The 14,665-nt window shown below is 36.4% G+C and overlaps 1 protein-coding gene across 4 annotated transcripts in view; it reads right to left on the bottom strand.

Annotated features, from left to right (window-relative positions):
* The window catches only part of ZNF654 (zinc finger protein 654), a 92,947-nt gene extending 78,331 nt beyond the window's left edge, over positions 1–14,616 (bottom strand). For 2 of the 4 annotated variants that reach the window (XM_072806473.1, XM_072806472.1), the window contains exon 1: positions 14,317–14,616. In XM_072806473.1, the coding sequence (XP_072662574.1) occupies positions 14,317–14,505 (189 nt within the window). In that variant the 5' untranslated portion in view covers positions 14,506–14,616. The remainder of the gene's footprint in view (positions 1–14,316) is intronic. The other 2 variants (XM_072806478.1, XM_072806475.1) reach the window with 2 other exon arrangements.
* Positions 14,617–14,665: the final 49 nt, after the last annotated feature.

Here is a 14,665-nt window from a genome sequence, read left to right on the forward strand (position 1 = left end):
TTTATATTTACTCATTCGTTTATTCTAAACTTATTAAGTGCTTAATGTGTATCAAGCACCCTAACACTTTCATTTTTAGTGAAAGGAAAATTGGTATACAAATATGTTAAGTGTTAAATACCTTGGAAAACAAAACACAAGGTAAACGGAAAAGACAATGCTAGAGATGTGATACTACTTTATACTTTCTATGGGGTGTTCAAGGAAGACCTCCATCTCTCTTATAAAAAGGGTATTTGAGCAGGGTCCTAGAGCAAACCATATAGATATCCAAATGAAAAGTGCTTCTGGCAAACAAAATAAAGGCCAAGTACAAAGGCCAAGGGCAGGGGCATACTTATTCAAGTTGAAGGAAGGGCAAAAATGGTAGTACAGCTGAAAGTAACTAGTAGAGACAAAGAATATTATGAAACTAGTCAAAGAACTAGATAAGAGCCCGATCATGAAGCACGATGGCCCGCTGTAAGAATTTTGGTTTTGATTCTGAGAAAGAAAAGCATGGAAGGTTTAGAAGAGATCTCACTCTTACGTCTTTCAAAGGATCACTTTGGCTGTATGGAGAATAAACAGAAAAATTGGAAGCAGGGAAATAAAATAATCCAAGGAAAAGATAACTGGTTTGCATCAAAGTCCTAAGAGTGCATGCAGTAGTGAGATATGTCTTTTCTTCCTTAAGATGATTCAGTTCTGTGAAGGCAGGGGTTGTGACTTTTTCCTTCTTAAATCCCCTATAATCATTAAAATGAAGTTTTCACATAGTTCAGACAATTTTTTTCTTTTAGGAGTACTTTCTGCAACACTTTTATGGTACTTTATGTATCTAGATCTATGTCTAAAATAATTAAGGCTAATTCAACTGACTGATGTTAAGAAAAAGTAAGTTATATACTGTTGGACAGATACTTATGCAGCATTTTATGAGTGTCTATTAAGTTATAGCACTTAAAACTTGAAGTAACTTCAAAAAATAAGAGAACAGATAATCTCAGGAGTTCAAGAACAAATGATTTCAGTTAATAGAAAATTAAGAAACCATAAAAACAACAATTTCTCTTTTTTCCATAAAAATCAATTTAGCATTAAGAAGGAGCTACATAGTAAGATTCAATGCCAAGAAGGGAAGCAAAAATTGCACATCTACTATAAGTATAAACACAGGATAACACATAGGAAATCAAAATAATAAAAGGATGGATGAATTTTAAGATTCTCATAACTTAGTTCTACCTATATTTTTTAAAACTTTCTTTCCTCTTGATCATGTTATGTATGCTCATTGTAGTAAACTTGAATACTATATGAAAACAAAATCATCCATCATTGTACTTCCCACATATAACCACTGTTAACATCTTGGTATATTTCCCTTTTCAAGCTGTGTGACTTGGAGTTAGTTGCCTCACCTCTCTGAGTCTTAGCTGCACTATTCAGAAAATGAAGATAAAAATAGTACTTATCTCACAGGGTTGTTGCAAAGAATAAATGAGATCTAGGACAGGGGCTGACATACTTTTTCTTAAAGGGCCAAAAAACAGCTTATGGACCATATATCCTCTATCCCAACTACTCAACTCCGCAGTTGTATCATGAAAGCAGCCATAGAAAATGCTAAAATGAATGTGCATACTCCAGTAAAGTTGTATTTATAAAAACAGGCAACACTGCTTATCTCATAATGGCTTACAGCAAAGGTTCCTAACCTTTTGGTTTGTTTGGATTATTGTTGGGTTGTGTTTCTTTTTTAGCAAGCTTTGAAACTTTTTTTTTTTTTAAGGATCTTATTTATTTATTCAAAAGAGATAGAGAGGGATCCCTGGGTGGCGCAGCGGTTTGGCACCTGCCTTTGGCCCAGGGCGCGATCCTGGAGACCCGGGATCGAATCCCACTTCGGGCTCCCGGTGCATGGAGCCTGCTTCTCCCTCTGCCTGTGTCTCTGCCTCTCTCTCTCTCTCTCTCTCTCTCTCTGTCTGTGACTATCATAAATAAATTTAAAAAATAAAAATAAAAATAAATAAAAATAAAAAAACAAAACAAAAGAGATAGAGAGAGGCAGAGACACAGGCAGAGAGAGAAGCAGGCTCCATGCAGGGAGCCTGATGTGGGACTCGGATCTCAGACTCCAGGATCACGCCCTCAGCCCAAGGCTGAGCCACCCAGGTGTCCCAAATTTTGAAATTCTTAAAATCTGACAAAAACAAAAGACAAAAGACAAAAGACAAAAAAAAAAAAAAAAAAAAGAAAGAAAGAAGGAAAGAAAGAAACCCTCAGACTTACTCAACAAGGAAATGGCAAATACACCTTTTTGCAAATAAGTTCAGAGTTCACAGACTTCTTGAAGTATATGAATGGCTCCTCTATACTATCATCAAAAAATCCTATTTCTAATGAAATAGCTCATTTGATTTATCTTCAACACACTTTCCTTCTCTAAAATCTGCATGTGAGCACAATGAGACTGCACTAGCCTACATTCAAACTGTGTAATCCTGCTACAAATTTTCCACCTAAATTTTTTTATTATTATGTTTTCCTAGGTCATTACATAGTCATTGAACACATCATTTTTTAGTGCTAATAGTTTATAAGGGTTGAAAGTCTTCAACTATTTTAGATGTTCTGGTTGCTTCTCCATTTTAAATGTATTCCTTTCATTAATTACAATTAATGCTATGATAATCAGCTTAATGTCCAAATTTATATTTCCTCAAAAATTAATGCTTAGGGAAAATCACTAAGCCAAAGGTAAAAATTACTTTTAATGTTTGTAATATATTTTGATAAACAGTGGTCCAGAAAGGCTGTGATTTTTACCCCTACCAGCTGAAAATGAGATATCCATTTCATTATGCCCTTGTGAACATGGAATATAAATTTTAGACTTAGACTTCTACCTGAGAGATCTTTAGGCAAGAGTTTTCAAAGCATGATAAAAGGATAAATAATTAAGTAGAAAAATGCATATCCACTGTACCCTGGATTAGTAAGAATTCCACATACTATGCAAGGTTGTATCTAAGTAATATGGAAAGAAACATTAAAATTTAATCATTTAGGATAAATATCTAAGACATATTCCACATAAGATAACTTCAACTGGTTTGTGATCATCACAACTCTTGCATTTTAAAAATAAACACTATAGAAAGCCACTGCTTCTGAGACAAGTATAGCCCACTTAGGTGGGTTAGGAGAAAAGAAAAAATTAAAGGGTTAAAACACTCCTTAAAGGGAATTTCCGATAGCTTAAGTTTGATTTTTCTCTCTCTTTTACATTCATAAACATCTTTATTTTCTGCTGCGTTCAGTCTTTTTAAATCAGTATTTCTACCCAGTCCACAACTGCTTTATCAAATATGTATACACAGATGCTACCATAGATACCAAATGTGCATATTCCTAGGTAAAGTATAATGTATGTGTATATTAAAATGGCTAAGTACACACACAGGTTCCTCATAGTCAGGCTGGCCAGATTCCAATCTAACAATCACAAACTAGCTACAGTGCCTTAGTCAAGCCATTTACTCTCTTGGTCTTATTAGTTTCCTGATCTATGAAATGGGAACAACAGCACATAACGAATTAAGTGATAAAAAACGTAAAAGGACTTATCCAGCACCTGATAGCTGGAAAGCATTCAAAATATGACTTATACATACATATATAGAATATTTAAATAAAATCTTTCAGACATGAAAAATGTAACACACACATCTCATCAGTGACAACAGCGATTAGTGAGTATTTAGAATATTGAAACTTTAAAACTGACAATGGTTAATTTTAGTAAACTCCAGTTATAGAAATATATATTAATAAACTGGGTATACATTTTATTGGGACATTATATATACCCACTTTTATATATACATATATTTTCATTGTATATAGAGCAATGTTGTGTACTTATTAATATCTGTAGTACTCCCCCTTTAGTATCTTCAGGGAATACATTCCAAGACTCCCAGTGGATACCTGAAACCACAGATAGTACCTCAGCTTCTATATATACTATGTTTCTTCCTATACATCTCTATAATGAAGTTTGATTTATAAATTAGGCACAAAAAGATTAAAAATAATAACTAGGGACACTTGGGTGGCTCAGTGGTTGGGCGTCTGCCTTTGGCTCAGGGCGTGATCCCGGAGCCTCAGATCGAGTCCCACATCAGGCTCCCTGCGAGGAGCCTGCTTCTCCCTCTGCCTGTGTCTGTGCCTCTCTCTCTTTGCGTCTCTCATGAATAAACAAATAAATAAAATAAATAAATAAATAATAATAACTATGACATTGAACAATTATAACAATTTCCTGTAACAAAAGTATGACAATGTGGTCTGTCTCTCAAAAATATCTTATTGTACTGTTCACCCTTCTTCTATTGATGATGTGAGTTGATAAAATGCTTATGTCATTAAATGAAGTGAGGAGAATGACATAAGCAATATGACAGTGTTAAGCTACTACTGACCTTTTGACAATACGTCAAAAGGAGGATCATCTGCTTCTGGACTACAGTTGACCTCAGGTAACTGAAATCGCAAAAAATGAAATTGGATAAAGGGGGCTACTGTACTGACATAACCACTTTTCTACCTTTTTTCTTTCCTCCTTTCACTTCTCTGTACCATGTTTTACCACAAATGGAGCCAGAAAATGAGCTTATACTCTTTTTTTCTCAAAATTAACTGATCAATTACAATATATCACTCAACCCCCAATGAATATAATCATGTTCTCCATGCCTTCACCTATGCAGATAAGCACCGCTGAACAAAAAGTACAGACTAATGGTCGCTCTACATTCATAATCAACAAATTCAAATGGTTCTGTAGGTCAATTCAACATACCTCTCTAAGAAGCTACTATTTTAGATCTCCATTTACCTTAAATCTCCAATCAGCATCATGTATTCTCAACAGATGAACTTTCCTGCTACCCCAAGGCTCCTATATAAAGCAATCCCATTTGTGCTTTGAATCGTAACCTTCCTTTCCGTTTTGGAATCTTATTTTATAGATTATCCCTTCTTTCTTTTGTAGATTTACCTCATCCATTCAAATAAATCACTTTCATCAGATTTTCAACATGCCAAATTCTAGGCACTTTATTTTTTTAAATCCTCACCTTTAATCCACAAGTTCTCCAACTTCTGCTCATGCCTTTCCTTCTCCTTTATGTTATCTTTACTTACGGTCTGGTCTCTCTTTCTTTGCCTCTCACTCCTCATACTCCAGTCTGACTCCCGTTCTCATCACTACATCAAAACAGGTCTGCTTAAAGTCACCAAAGACTTCATGCTAATTCAATGGCTGGATCTCAATAGCTTTCAATGTCAAGTACCATTCATTCATTCGATCCCTTGATTTCTGTGACACTACAGTCACTTGGAATTCTCCAACCTCTTTAATTTAACTGATCCTTCTCAGATTTCACTTGAAGACTCAATCTTTTCTACCAGGAAATTTAACTGTGGATTTGCTAAAGGTTCACTTCTAAGTCTTCTTCTTTTCCCATTCCATATTATCTCCCTATGCTAGCTTATCCAAAGACATGACTTCAAATATCATCCAACTACACAGCTAGGCTGACCAGACCTCACTTCTGCATTCTGGAGTCTGTAAATCCAGCTATCTTTAAGATCACTCCTTGGCTAAGGAAAGGCATCTTAAATTCAGCATGTTCAAACTAAACCAAAAAAATCTCAGCAGACTTCAACTTGCCCAAGAATCCAAAAATAGGCCTCTTATTAGCCTCTATTTTATATATTGTATATCTTTTCTTCATAGAACTTAAGAAAATTATAACTGTATGCAAAAAGTTTTTATTTTTGTTTTGTTGTTTTTGTTTTTATTATATAATGGTAAGCCTATTTCCTTACCACTGTGTACCCAATGCCTTATATAACTGACAAACTTCAACTATAATACCAATGACTCTTTTTCCTACAGCCTAGATGGAAAATCTTTTAGCTACTTTCATATTCACTTCTGCCTTGAAGGGTTGAGTATACCAAGTGCTTGGTACAGAGTGTCAGTGTACTGGACTTTAGGATCTTAAGTAATGAATTCTACAGACAGACTTCCTCACATGTTTAGTTTGCCACCAGTATTCCACCATGGCTTTAACCAGGAAACATTGATTGGGTCTTATACTAAGAAACAGACCCATACTGCTGAAATAATGAGCTGACCTGTCAAGAGATATAGGGAGCTAAGAAATCAACATGATATATACTATATGAAAACTAAAGATTACCTATCTAGTGTTAGATTGTAACTTATTGTAACTTAAAAATACTTTCTACTTTAATTTAGACTAGGTACTACTATAAATGATTTATAACTAGAACATTTAAATAAATTACCTTAGATTTTAAATGGCCCACCATCCTTACCATTATATATTAATATGCATTTAAAATGGTATACTGGGGGATCCCTGGTGGCTCAGCTGTTTAGCGCTTGCCTTTGGCCCAGGGCATGATCCTGCCAAGTCCTGGGATCAAGACCCGCATCGGGCTCCTTGCACGGAGCCTGCTTCTCCTTCTGCTTCTCTCTCTCTCTCTGTGTCACTCATGAATAAATAAATAAAATATTTTTAAAAATAAAATAAAATGGTATACTAATTAACCATATTTTACTGATCGTATTTATGTTTTCAAATAACTTATTAGACACTGATTTTACCATAGCTTTCTCAAATTTAAAGTTCTCTTTTCTTCTTTTGTTTGTAATTGCTAAGGTATAGTTTAGCACTTTTTGGCAGAAAAATCAAGATTCAGTGCCAACAATAATAGTACAACTGGTGCCTCACTTCTGTTTAGCAGAACTGCAAAATGATGGTATCATTAAAATACTTAAAAGCAATGAACTTCATTTAAAAATATTTTCTCTACCACTTTATCTACAAAATTAAAATTAAGATTGATTTTTTTAAGCTAGTATGAAGGGTGGTTATTGGAAAGCAATATGGGCACATTTTTAAATGCAAGATTGTATATAAAGAAGTTATGTAAATTTAGGGTCTCATTGGTTAACCTAAAATGACCTTTAAAAGTTTACTCAACCAATTCATTTTTTAAAAATTCACATATTTTCAGGAAACAAGTAGTTAAAATTTCATCATACTCAAGTAATCCAACATTTACTCCATTTATTTACAGAAAATAAGTAGGATGGTAGAAGAATAAAAAATAAAATGTGTTTCTTATACTTTATTTTTCCTGATTATAAAGGTAGTTGGTTTAATCAAGAAAATATAAAAAATTAATAAGAATAAAGAAAATAATCAAATTCAGCTATAAACTTATCACTAATAAGTTATTTGCTATCAAATTTTTGGTATATTTCTTTTCAGGCTTTTTATTTACACAAGTTAAATTACCTGCTTCTTGTGTCTTTTCAGTAATTATACCATGAAGTTTTCCGTATGAATAAGTATTATTTTAAAACACGAACAGAGGATTCTACTATATGTAACAACTCCCCTAACTTTGGTCATTAAGGTTATTTTCAAGGATCTGTTATCATAAATAATGTCATAAGGAGCAATTAGTACCATTCACTCATGAAAGTCAACTTAAAATGCATTAAACAACATTAACAAAGCATTTAGCTCCCCAAATATGGCCATCAAGATCTAGGGTTCATTTTAATTTGTTTTTCCTAACTATAATACATAAATGTTTCCATGAAATTCGCCTTTTATGAACACTGGAAATGTCCCAAATGTGTCAAATTTTCAAAGCCATATTTTAAAAGCTAACATTTTAACTTGCAATTTAGTAATAAAAATTTATTTGCCAAAAGGAACACATAAAGTAAATCTGTGTGATGTTATTATTTCTAGCTCTCAATATTCACGATAGAGTACGTCAGGAAGGAGGATACTCTTTTCCAGAAGTAAATAAATCACTATGAATTAGTTTCAGTTCTTTTCCCTTTCATCATCTTTCATGTCTATTTTTCTTATTGAGCTGAAAAATTAATTTGAGACTTCTAGTTAAATGTGGCATATTGAACACACATTTCTGCTCCTACTTGAGAACAACACTGAAATACCAGTAAAAATATTTTTGTTTCAAAGGACCTAAATCCACGAGGAGGACAATGGAAAGGGGGAGATGACAACATTTAGATTGCTATTATTTAGAAAGGAGGGAGGGAATTCGGGAACAGGTTAATTTGTACTGAAGAACATCAGAAAAACTAGGAATCTGAAACACCATGTATCTCCAAAAGTGGAGGTGAAAGTTTCCCCCAGATCCCTTCCCATACTAGATCAATGGAATCTCTGGATTCTCTGGAGAGGCTGAACCTGTAAGAGACTCAAGAGACTCAGGGCAGGGAGGGGAGGAAAGGGTCAGAAGGAAGGGAAGCAATACAGAGGAAAAGGGGGAGGAGGGGTGGTAAAATCAAAGTGTACAAACTGAACAGTGAGACCATAAGGTACTCCCTTACCTCCTCCATCAACTAAGCTAACTGATCATATCTATAACAAGGGGAAAAGTTATAAACATGGAGGTAAAAATCATAACAGCTGAAAGAGTTGTAAGTGATTACCTCCAGGGAACTAGTGGGTTAAGAATGGGACAGTATGACTTCTGCTTTTTATGATAAACTGTTGGGGTGGGGGGGAACTGTTGCCTCTCTAATATTTATTCTCGTTTTCTTCTTCCTTACAAGCAGAATCACAGACATGTGTTCATCAGGAAAAATAGCACAAAAAAATAAGACAAAAAAATTCCTAACATATTTTTCAGATGGCCATTGCTAGAAGATGGGAAGGAAAGTCAATGAATAGGATTTGGGCAATATATGTTTGGCTTACAACAGAGACACCCTGTTCCTGCCACTTATAACTCAGATGTGATGACTGGAACTCCAGCAACTACCCTGAGTCATGAGGCAAACTTGAGATAAGACAAGGATGACTGAGGAGAAAAAGCAAATGATGGTACTATGATGATAAAGCCATCATGTCATTCCTACACTATCTATTCAAGATTTTTCACATAGAATATAAATGTATACAACTTAAATAAACTTAAATAGTTTTATTTAAGTCAGGTCTCTATTAGCAGCAAAATGCAATTCCTGATAAATAAGCCCTGTAGGATCTTTTAAAATAAATATGTATGAAACATTTATAAAAATTCAAAATAAATTTTAAAATAATTCCAATTAATAGCAAGAATTAATAATGTATTCTTATACCCCAAGAAACTACTCAAAGAACTATAAATACATGTAAATTCTATATTCAGACTAAGAAAAAAAGACTTTATTTTCCAAAAACAATTAAATTTTAATTTTTCCAGGAGCACCCAGCTGGCTCAGTCAAAAGAACATGCAACTCTTGATCTCATGGTCGTGGGTGTGGGCCCCACATTGGGTGTAGAGGTTACTTACATAAATATCACCTTTTAAAAAAAGCTTTGGGACGCCTGGGTGGCTCAGTGGTTTAGCGCCTGCCTTCAGCCCAGGCCGTGATCCTGGAGTACCAGGATCAAGTCTCACATCAGGCTCCCTGTGTGGAGCCCGCTTCTCCCTCTGTCTGTGTCTCTGCCTCTCTGCCTCTCTCTCTCTCTCTCCTCTCTCTCTCATGAATAAATAAATAAAATCTTTAAAAAATAAATAAATAAAAATTAAAAAGCTTTAATTTTAATTTCTCTAAAGTAAGAGACATTAGCATGTGTTTTAAAAAATACGTATTTGCCATTTGTATCAGTATTACAGACATCAAGTATCCACTGAGCTCCAAAGCAAGGGTATAGTGGGATTTCTCAACTTTGGCACTATTGGTATTTTGGGCCAGATAATTCTTTGTTGTTGGGGCTGCCCTATGTCTGTTCAACAGCCTCCCTGGCCTCTACCAACAATATGCTAGTAGCAACACCACCCCCCCATGAAGACAATCAAAAATATCCCCAGACTTACCAAAGGTCCCCTGAAGGAAACAAAATCTCTAAGAAAATGCAATATTTTTTGCACATCATTTAGTATTTAATCAAGGTCTTCTAATTAAATAACAATTTTAGAAATGTAACATTCCTAAATTTTCTCTAAATTTTAAATGCGGGATGCAAATTATAAGATTATCTCTAATGTCTCTCTTAAACCTTCAGAGGATTTCAGACAACAGAAATATTAACAGCTTCTATCTATTTAATCTTCTTTATGTGCTAGGTACAGTATGGAGCACTTCAGGTTCATTCTCTTCTTTCATACTCTTGACATCCTCATGGAATAGCTATTAATCCTATTGTAGTAAAAAAAAAAAAAAAAAAACGATTTTAAATCTATTTTAATCAATGTATCCAAGTATTTCCAGAAATACTTCTTTATCCCTCACTATAGTCTTCCTGGCACTAAACTAAGAAGAAAGTACCTTAACTCACTAGTATACAATTTATGATGAAAACATTTCAATATACCTAGCAACAAGGTAGGTTGAATTATTACGGCCTTCAAGTATTTACGTAGTTCACAGTACCAAAGTCAGAGAAATAATAACTATTTCTTGAAATATTTTTTATACTGTGGCATAGTGAAAGAGAACTTTTATTTATTTATTTATTTATTTATTTATTTATTTATTTATTTATTTATTTATTTTTTGAAAGAGAACTTTTAGAAGCAGGCTCTCTGACGAGCAGGGAGCCCAATGTGTGCTCCATCCCAGGACCCAGGGATCATGACCTGAGCTGAAGGCAGACTCTTAAGTGACTGAGCCACCCAGGTGCCCCTAATTATTTGAAGATTTATTTGTAATTTCAACCTTTCAGTAGAAATTTAGAGCTGGTTCAAATCTCAGCTTGCCCACCAACTGGGAACTGAAGACAAGTTAACTTGTTCAGGCCTCGATTTCAAATATGTAACTTGCATAATAAGACCAATATGAAGGCCTTAAGAGTTAGTAGGCCCTCAATAAAACTGATTTTTCCCCCTCTAACGCAAATGAAGTATCAGTTAAGGGCCAGTTCTATTTAAGCATCTGTTCAGAGTCTACTAATAAAAGCCAAGGGAGGATATGACAGAAGCAGTCCAACATTAGACCATATAACTATCTGGAAACCAACACTTTGAATCTCTCAAATCCATCATCTCGAAAATTAGCTGAAACCTCAGGGTCTATTCCCTTAATTTGAGAATTTATAATTACTGGTATTGCTTCTCAAACAGAAAAATACATCGCCAACTATTGAGTGTAGGTATAATTTATCAACATACATTACCTATTGTCTTCTGTTTTACTTTTCCTTGTGGTAAATGATAAAAGACCTTTCCTGAAGTGCTCCTTCCTTTCTCCCTTCACCCACAAAACTAACTGCCAAGAAATTTTGATTCATATTTCTTTCTAAAAGGAAGATGAATTGGAGCCTTTCTTCTCAACACGACAAGGCTCTGTGTTTAATTCATATATTTAGTTAACTGTCACCCACCGAAGTACATATTATCCATTTTATAGATTACTTATGATTAAGTAATTTACTAATGAATATAAGTAACTTAAAATTATTCTTAGTAAATATTAGGAGCCCAAATACTTAAAAAGAAACAATCTTTGGAAATTAGATTATATGACCCACTGCTTCCCTTACTGGCAAATAAAACAGAACTACTATACTAGAATTATACTAATCAATGGATAAAATTCAAATTAATACAAATAATCCTTTATTCCATCTTAAACTTTTAATACAGAAAAGAACTACACAAAGCTCACCTGGAAGGTGGAACTAGGACAGGAACCCTAAGAACATAACTACTGGTAATCTAGAGTACTATAAAATATGTAATGAGGTTTCAGGTAAAAGTAACATGAAAGTATGCCAGTATAACTTAACTCATAACTTAGTAATACAAAATAAAAATTCATTAAGTATTTCCTGTTTAGGGATCCCTGGGTGGCGCAGCGGTTTAGTGCCTGCCTTTGGCCCAGGGCGCGATCCTGGAGACCCGGGATCGAATCCCATGTCGGGCTCCCGGTGCATGGAGCCTGCTTCTCCCTCTGCCTCTGCCTGTGTCTCTGCCTCTCTCTCTCTCTCTCTCTCTGTGACTATCATAAATAAATAAAAATTAAAAAAAAAAAGTATTTCCTGTTTAGTTTATTTTCCTGGATATTTAGGAGGTAGTGAAGCTTTATAGAACCATCAACTTCATTTGTTCTTAAAATAATTTACTGTCACTGTTCAGATGCTGTATTTTGGACTAAATTTATTCATTTGTTCTTAAAACTGATTTCAAGATACAGAAGAGTAGTTAAAAGTTCTATAAAAATGTTCTGGTCCTCAAAATTTCAACTTCTACAGCAAATAACAGTTATCGGATCAAATAAATTAACAAAACTAACTGTTATCAAAACCAAGTTGCTCATTAATGATATAGGAGGGAAAACAGAAAAAATGAAAAGACTCGCCTGTGAATATACTAAAAAAAAAATCAACTGTAACCTAATTTTCAGAAGTCTAAAATTGCCATAGATACAAAGTCTACCCATAATGTGATTTCTACATGTAAAACATATAGTTATTTTTTTATTTTTATTTATTTATGATAGTCACAGAGAGAGAGAGAGAGAGAGAGAGGCAGAGACACAGGCAGAGGGAGAAGCAGGCTCCATGCACCGGGAGCCCGACGTGGGACTCGATCCAGGGTCTCCAGGATCGCGCCCTGGGCCAAAGGCAGGCGCTAAACTGCTGCGCCACCCAGGGATCCCCTAAAACATATAGTTAGAAGTACTGTAAAGACACTGAATAATCCTTAAATCCAGTGAATCACAATACAAAAAAAAATTCAAGAAAGTCACTAATCAGACAACAAATGCCAAAGAAAACTGACACACTTTATACCAAGACAATTTCCACCTTCAAACCAACTTATCTATGGAGGTGGGAGGAGGGAGTCAAGAAACTATTTAAGCTAAAGTGTTAAAAACACCTGAAAATGTCAACTCCATCCTTTTTCTTTCAATGCTTGCAAAAGCATAAAATCAAATTTCAGCAAACACAATGCCCACTTTTTGTTAACTTTACTCCTACTTGTTACCACAATGAAATGAATAGCTAACTTTAATTAATATGTGAAGGATTCAAATCTTTTACTTATTCACCAACTTAATTACTCTCCGTTTGGCAGAAGAGGAAACTAAGGCACAAAGAGATTAAGTAATTTGTAGGTTACTTAGGTTACAAAGTAACACAACTAGGAAGTGGTGGAGCCATGATTTGAACTGTATACATCCAAGATGATGATAAAAAAAAAAAAAAGGAATGGAAAAAAAAAAAAAAAGGAATGGCGTGTTAAAAGAGAAAAAAAATCCAAAACAGTTCGCAAAACAAAAGTGTTGTGTTGTGAATGAGAACGAAATGTTTAAACTATAAATACATGTAGATGTGAATGTAAATTACAAGAATTTTACACCTAGACAAGCACTTTGTTGCTATAATATTTGATCATATTCAGATTCTAAAGTACATAAATCGTAGTGGCAGACGACCAAGTAAATAATTTACAGTCACCGTTCGGACGCTGCAGTTTACAGGCTGCGTAAAATACATTGTAATTTAAAACATGGAAGGGGGTGGTGAGGTCACCAGAGCAGCACTTTAGGGAAAACTACTTTCTCTATCAGCAGTTCATTAGAAAAGAGAGTACATGTGTCGGGAAAGCAGCGCAAGAGAAGGAAAAATGACAATCACACTGCCATAACCTCCACCTCCCGACAAAGTAACTAACAGTGGGTCAGCTCCTAAGCCACCTGGAGAACGGGCCCAGTGGGATCCCGAGAGGGGATGACAGGAGACCCTAAGCAGAGGGGGAGGGGTGGCGATGACAGGAGAGGGGGCGGTAGAGAGATGGCATGCCACCCATCTCCGAAAAAGGGGAGAATACGGGGGGCAAGGGGCGGAGGAGGGAAGGCAGGAAATGCTGCCGGAGATTCCAAACGAAGTGAGAAGGAACAGGGTAGGAAACCCAATAAGGCGGGACCCTCGGGCGGAAAGGGGTCTATTCGGAGCAGAGGAGGAATGTCAGTACACAGCTTTCCTGCCAGCTGACCCTTCTTCTCGCCACCTCTCCACCCCTGACAAACTCTCACTTTCTAGCAACCCTAAACCCGCGGGTCATCCCAGCCCCGCTCCCTGCCCCCCACCCCAAGCCGGATAGGTGGAGAAGGGATCTTCACTCTCTCTCCCGGTTGGGCTCCGGGAGCGAACACCGGACACAGCCCTGATTCGAGAACGAGAAGGCCAGGAGACGCAGGGAGGCCCAGGACCCGGGTGACAAGTCCAGGCGGCCGACGGGCGCCTCACCTGACAGAAGCGTCGGCAGTAATCCCGACTGCTGATCCCAAAGCCGCCGACCCCGCAGCTGCCGCCGCCAGCGCCACCTCTGCCGTCGCCCGCAGCTCTAAACCCGACAGGGCCTGGCGGGGACTCCACAATGGCCACGAGCTCTTCTCCGAGGCGTTCGGCCTCTTGATCGCTCTCTTCCTCCGCCATGAGGCTCTCGCCGCCCAGCGCGTACCAGCCCCTACGCCGCCGCCGCTGTAGCTGCCTCGGCTAACCTCCTCCTCCTCTCGTTCCCTCCCCCTTCCCTCCGCCCCAGCCGGACAGGCCTCTCGGCGGTCTCTACTTCCGGCTCCGCCCACCCACGCCCCCA

This window comes from Canis lupus, chromosome 30, assembly GCF_048164855.1.
Source record: "Canis lupus baileyi chromosome 30, mCanLup2.hap1, whole genome shotgun sequence".
In the NCBI taxonomy this organism is placed as follows: Eukaryota; Metazoa; Chordata; class Mammalia; order Carnivora; family Canidae; genus Canis; species Canis lupus.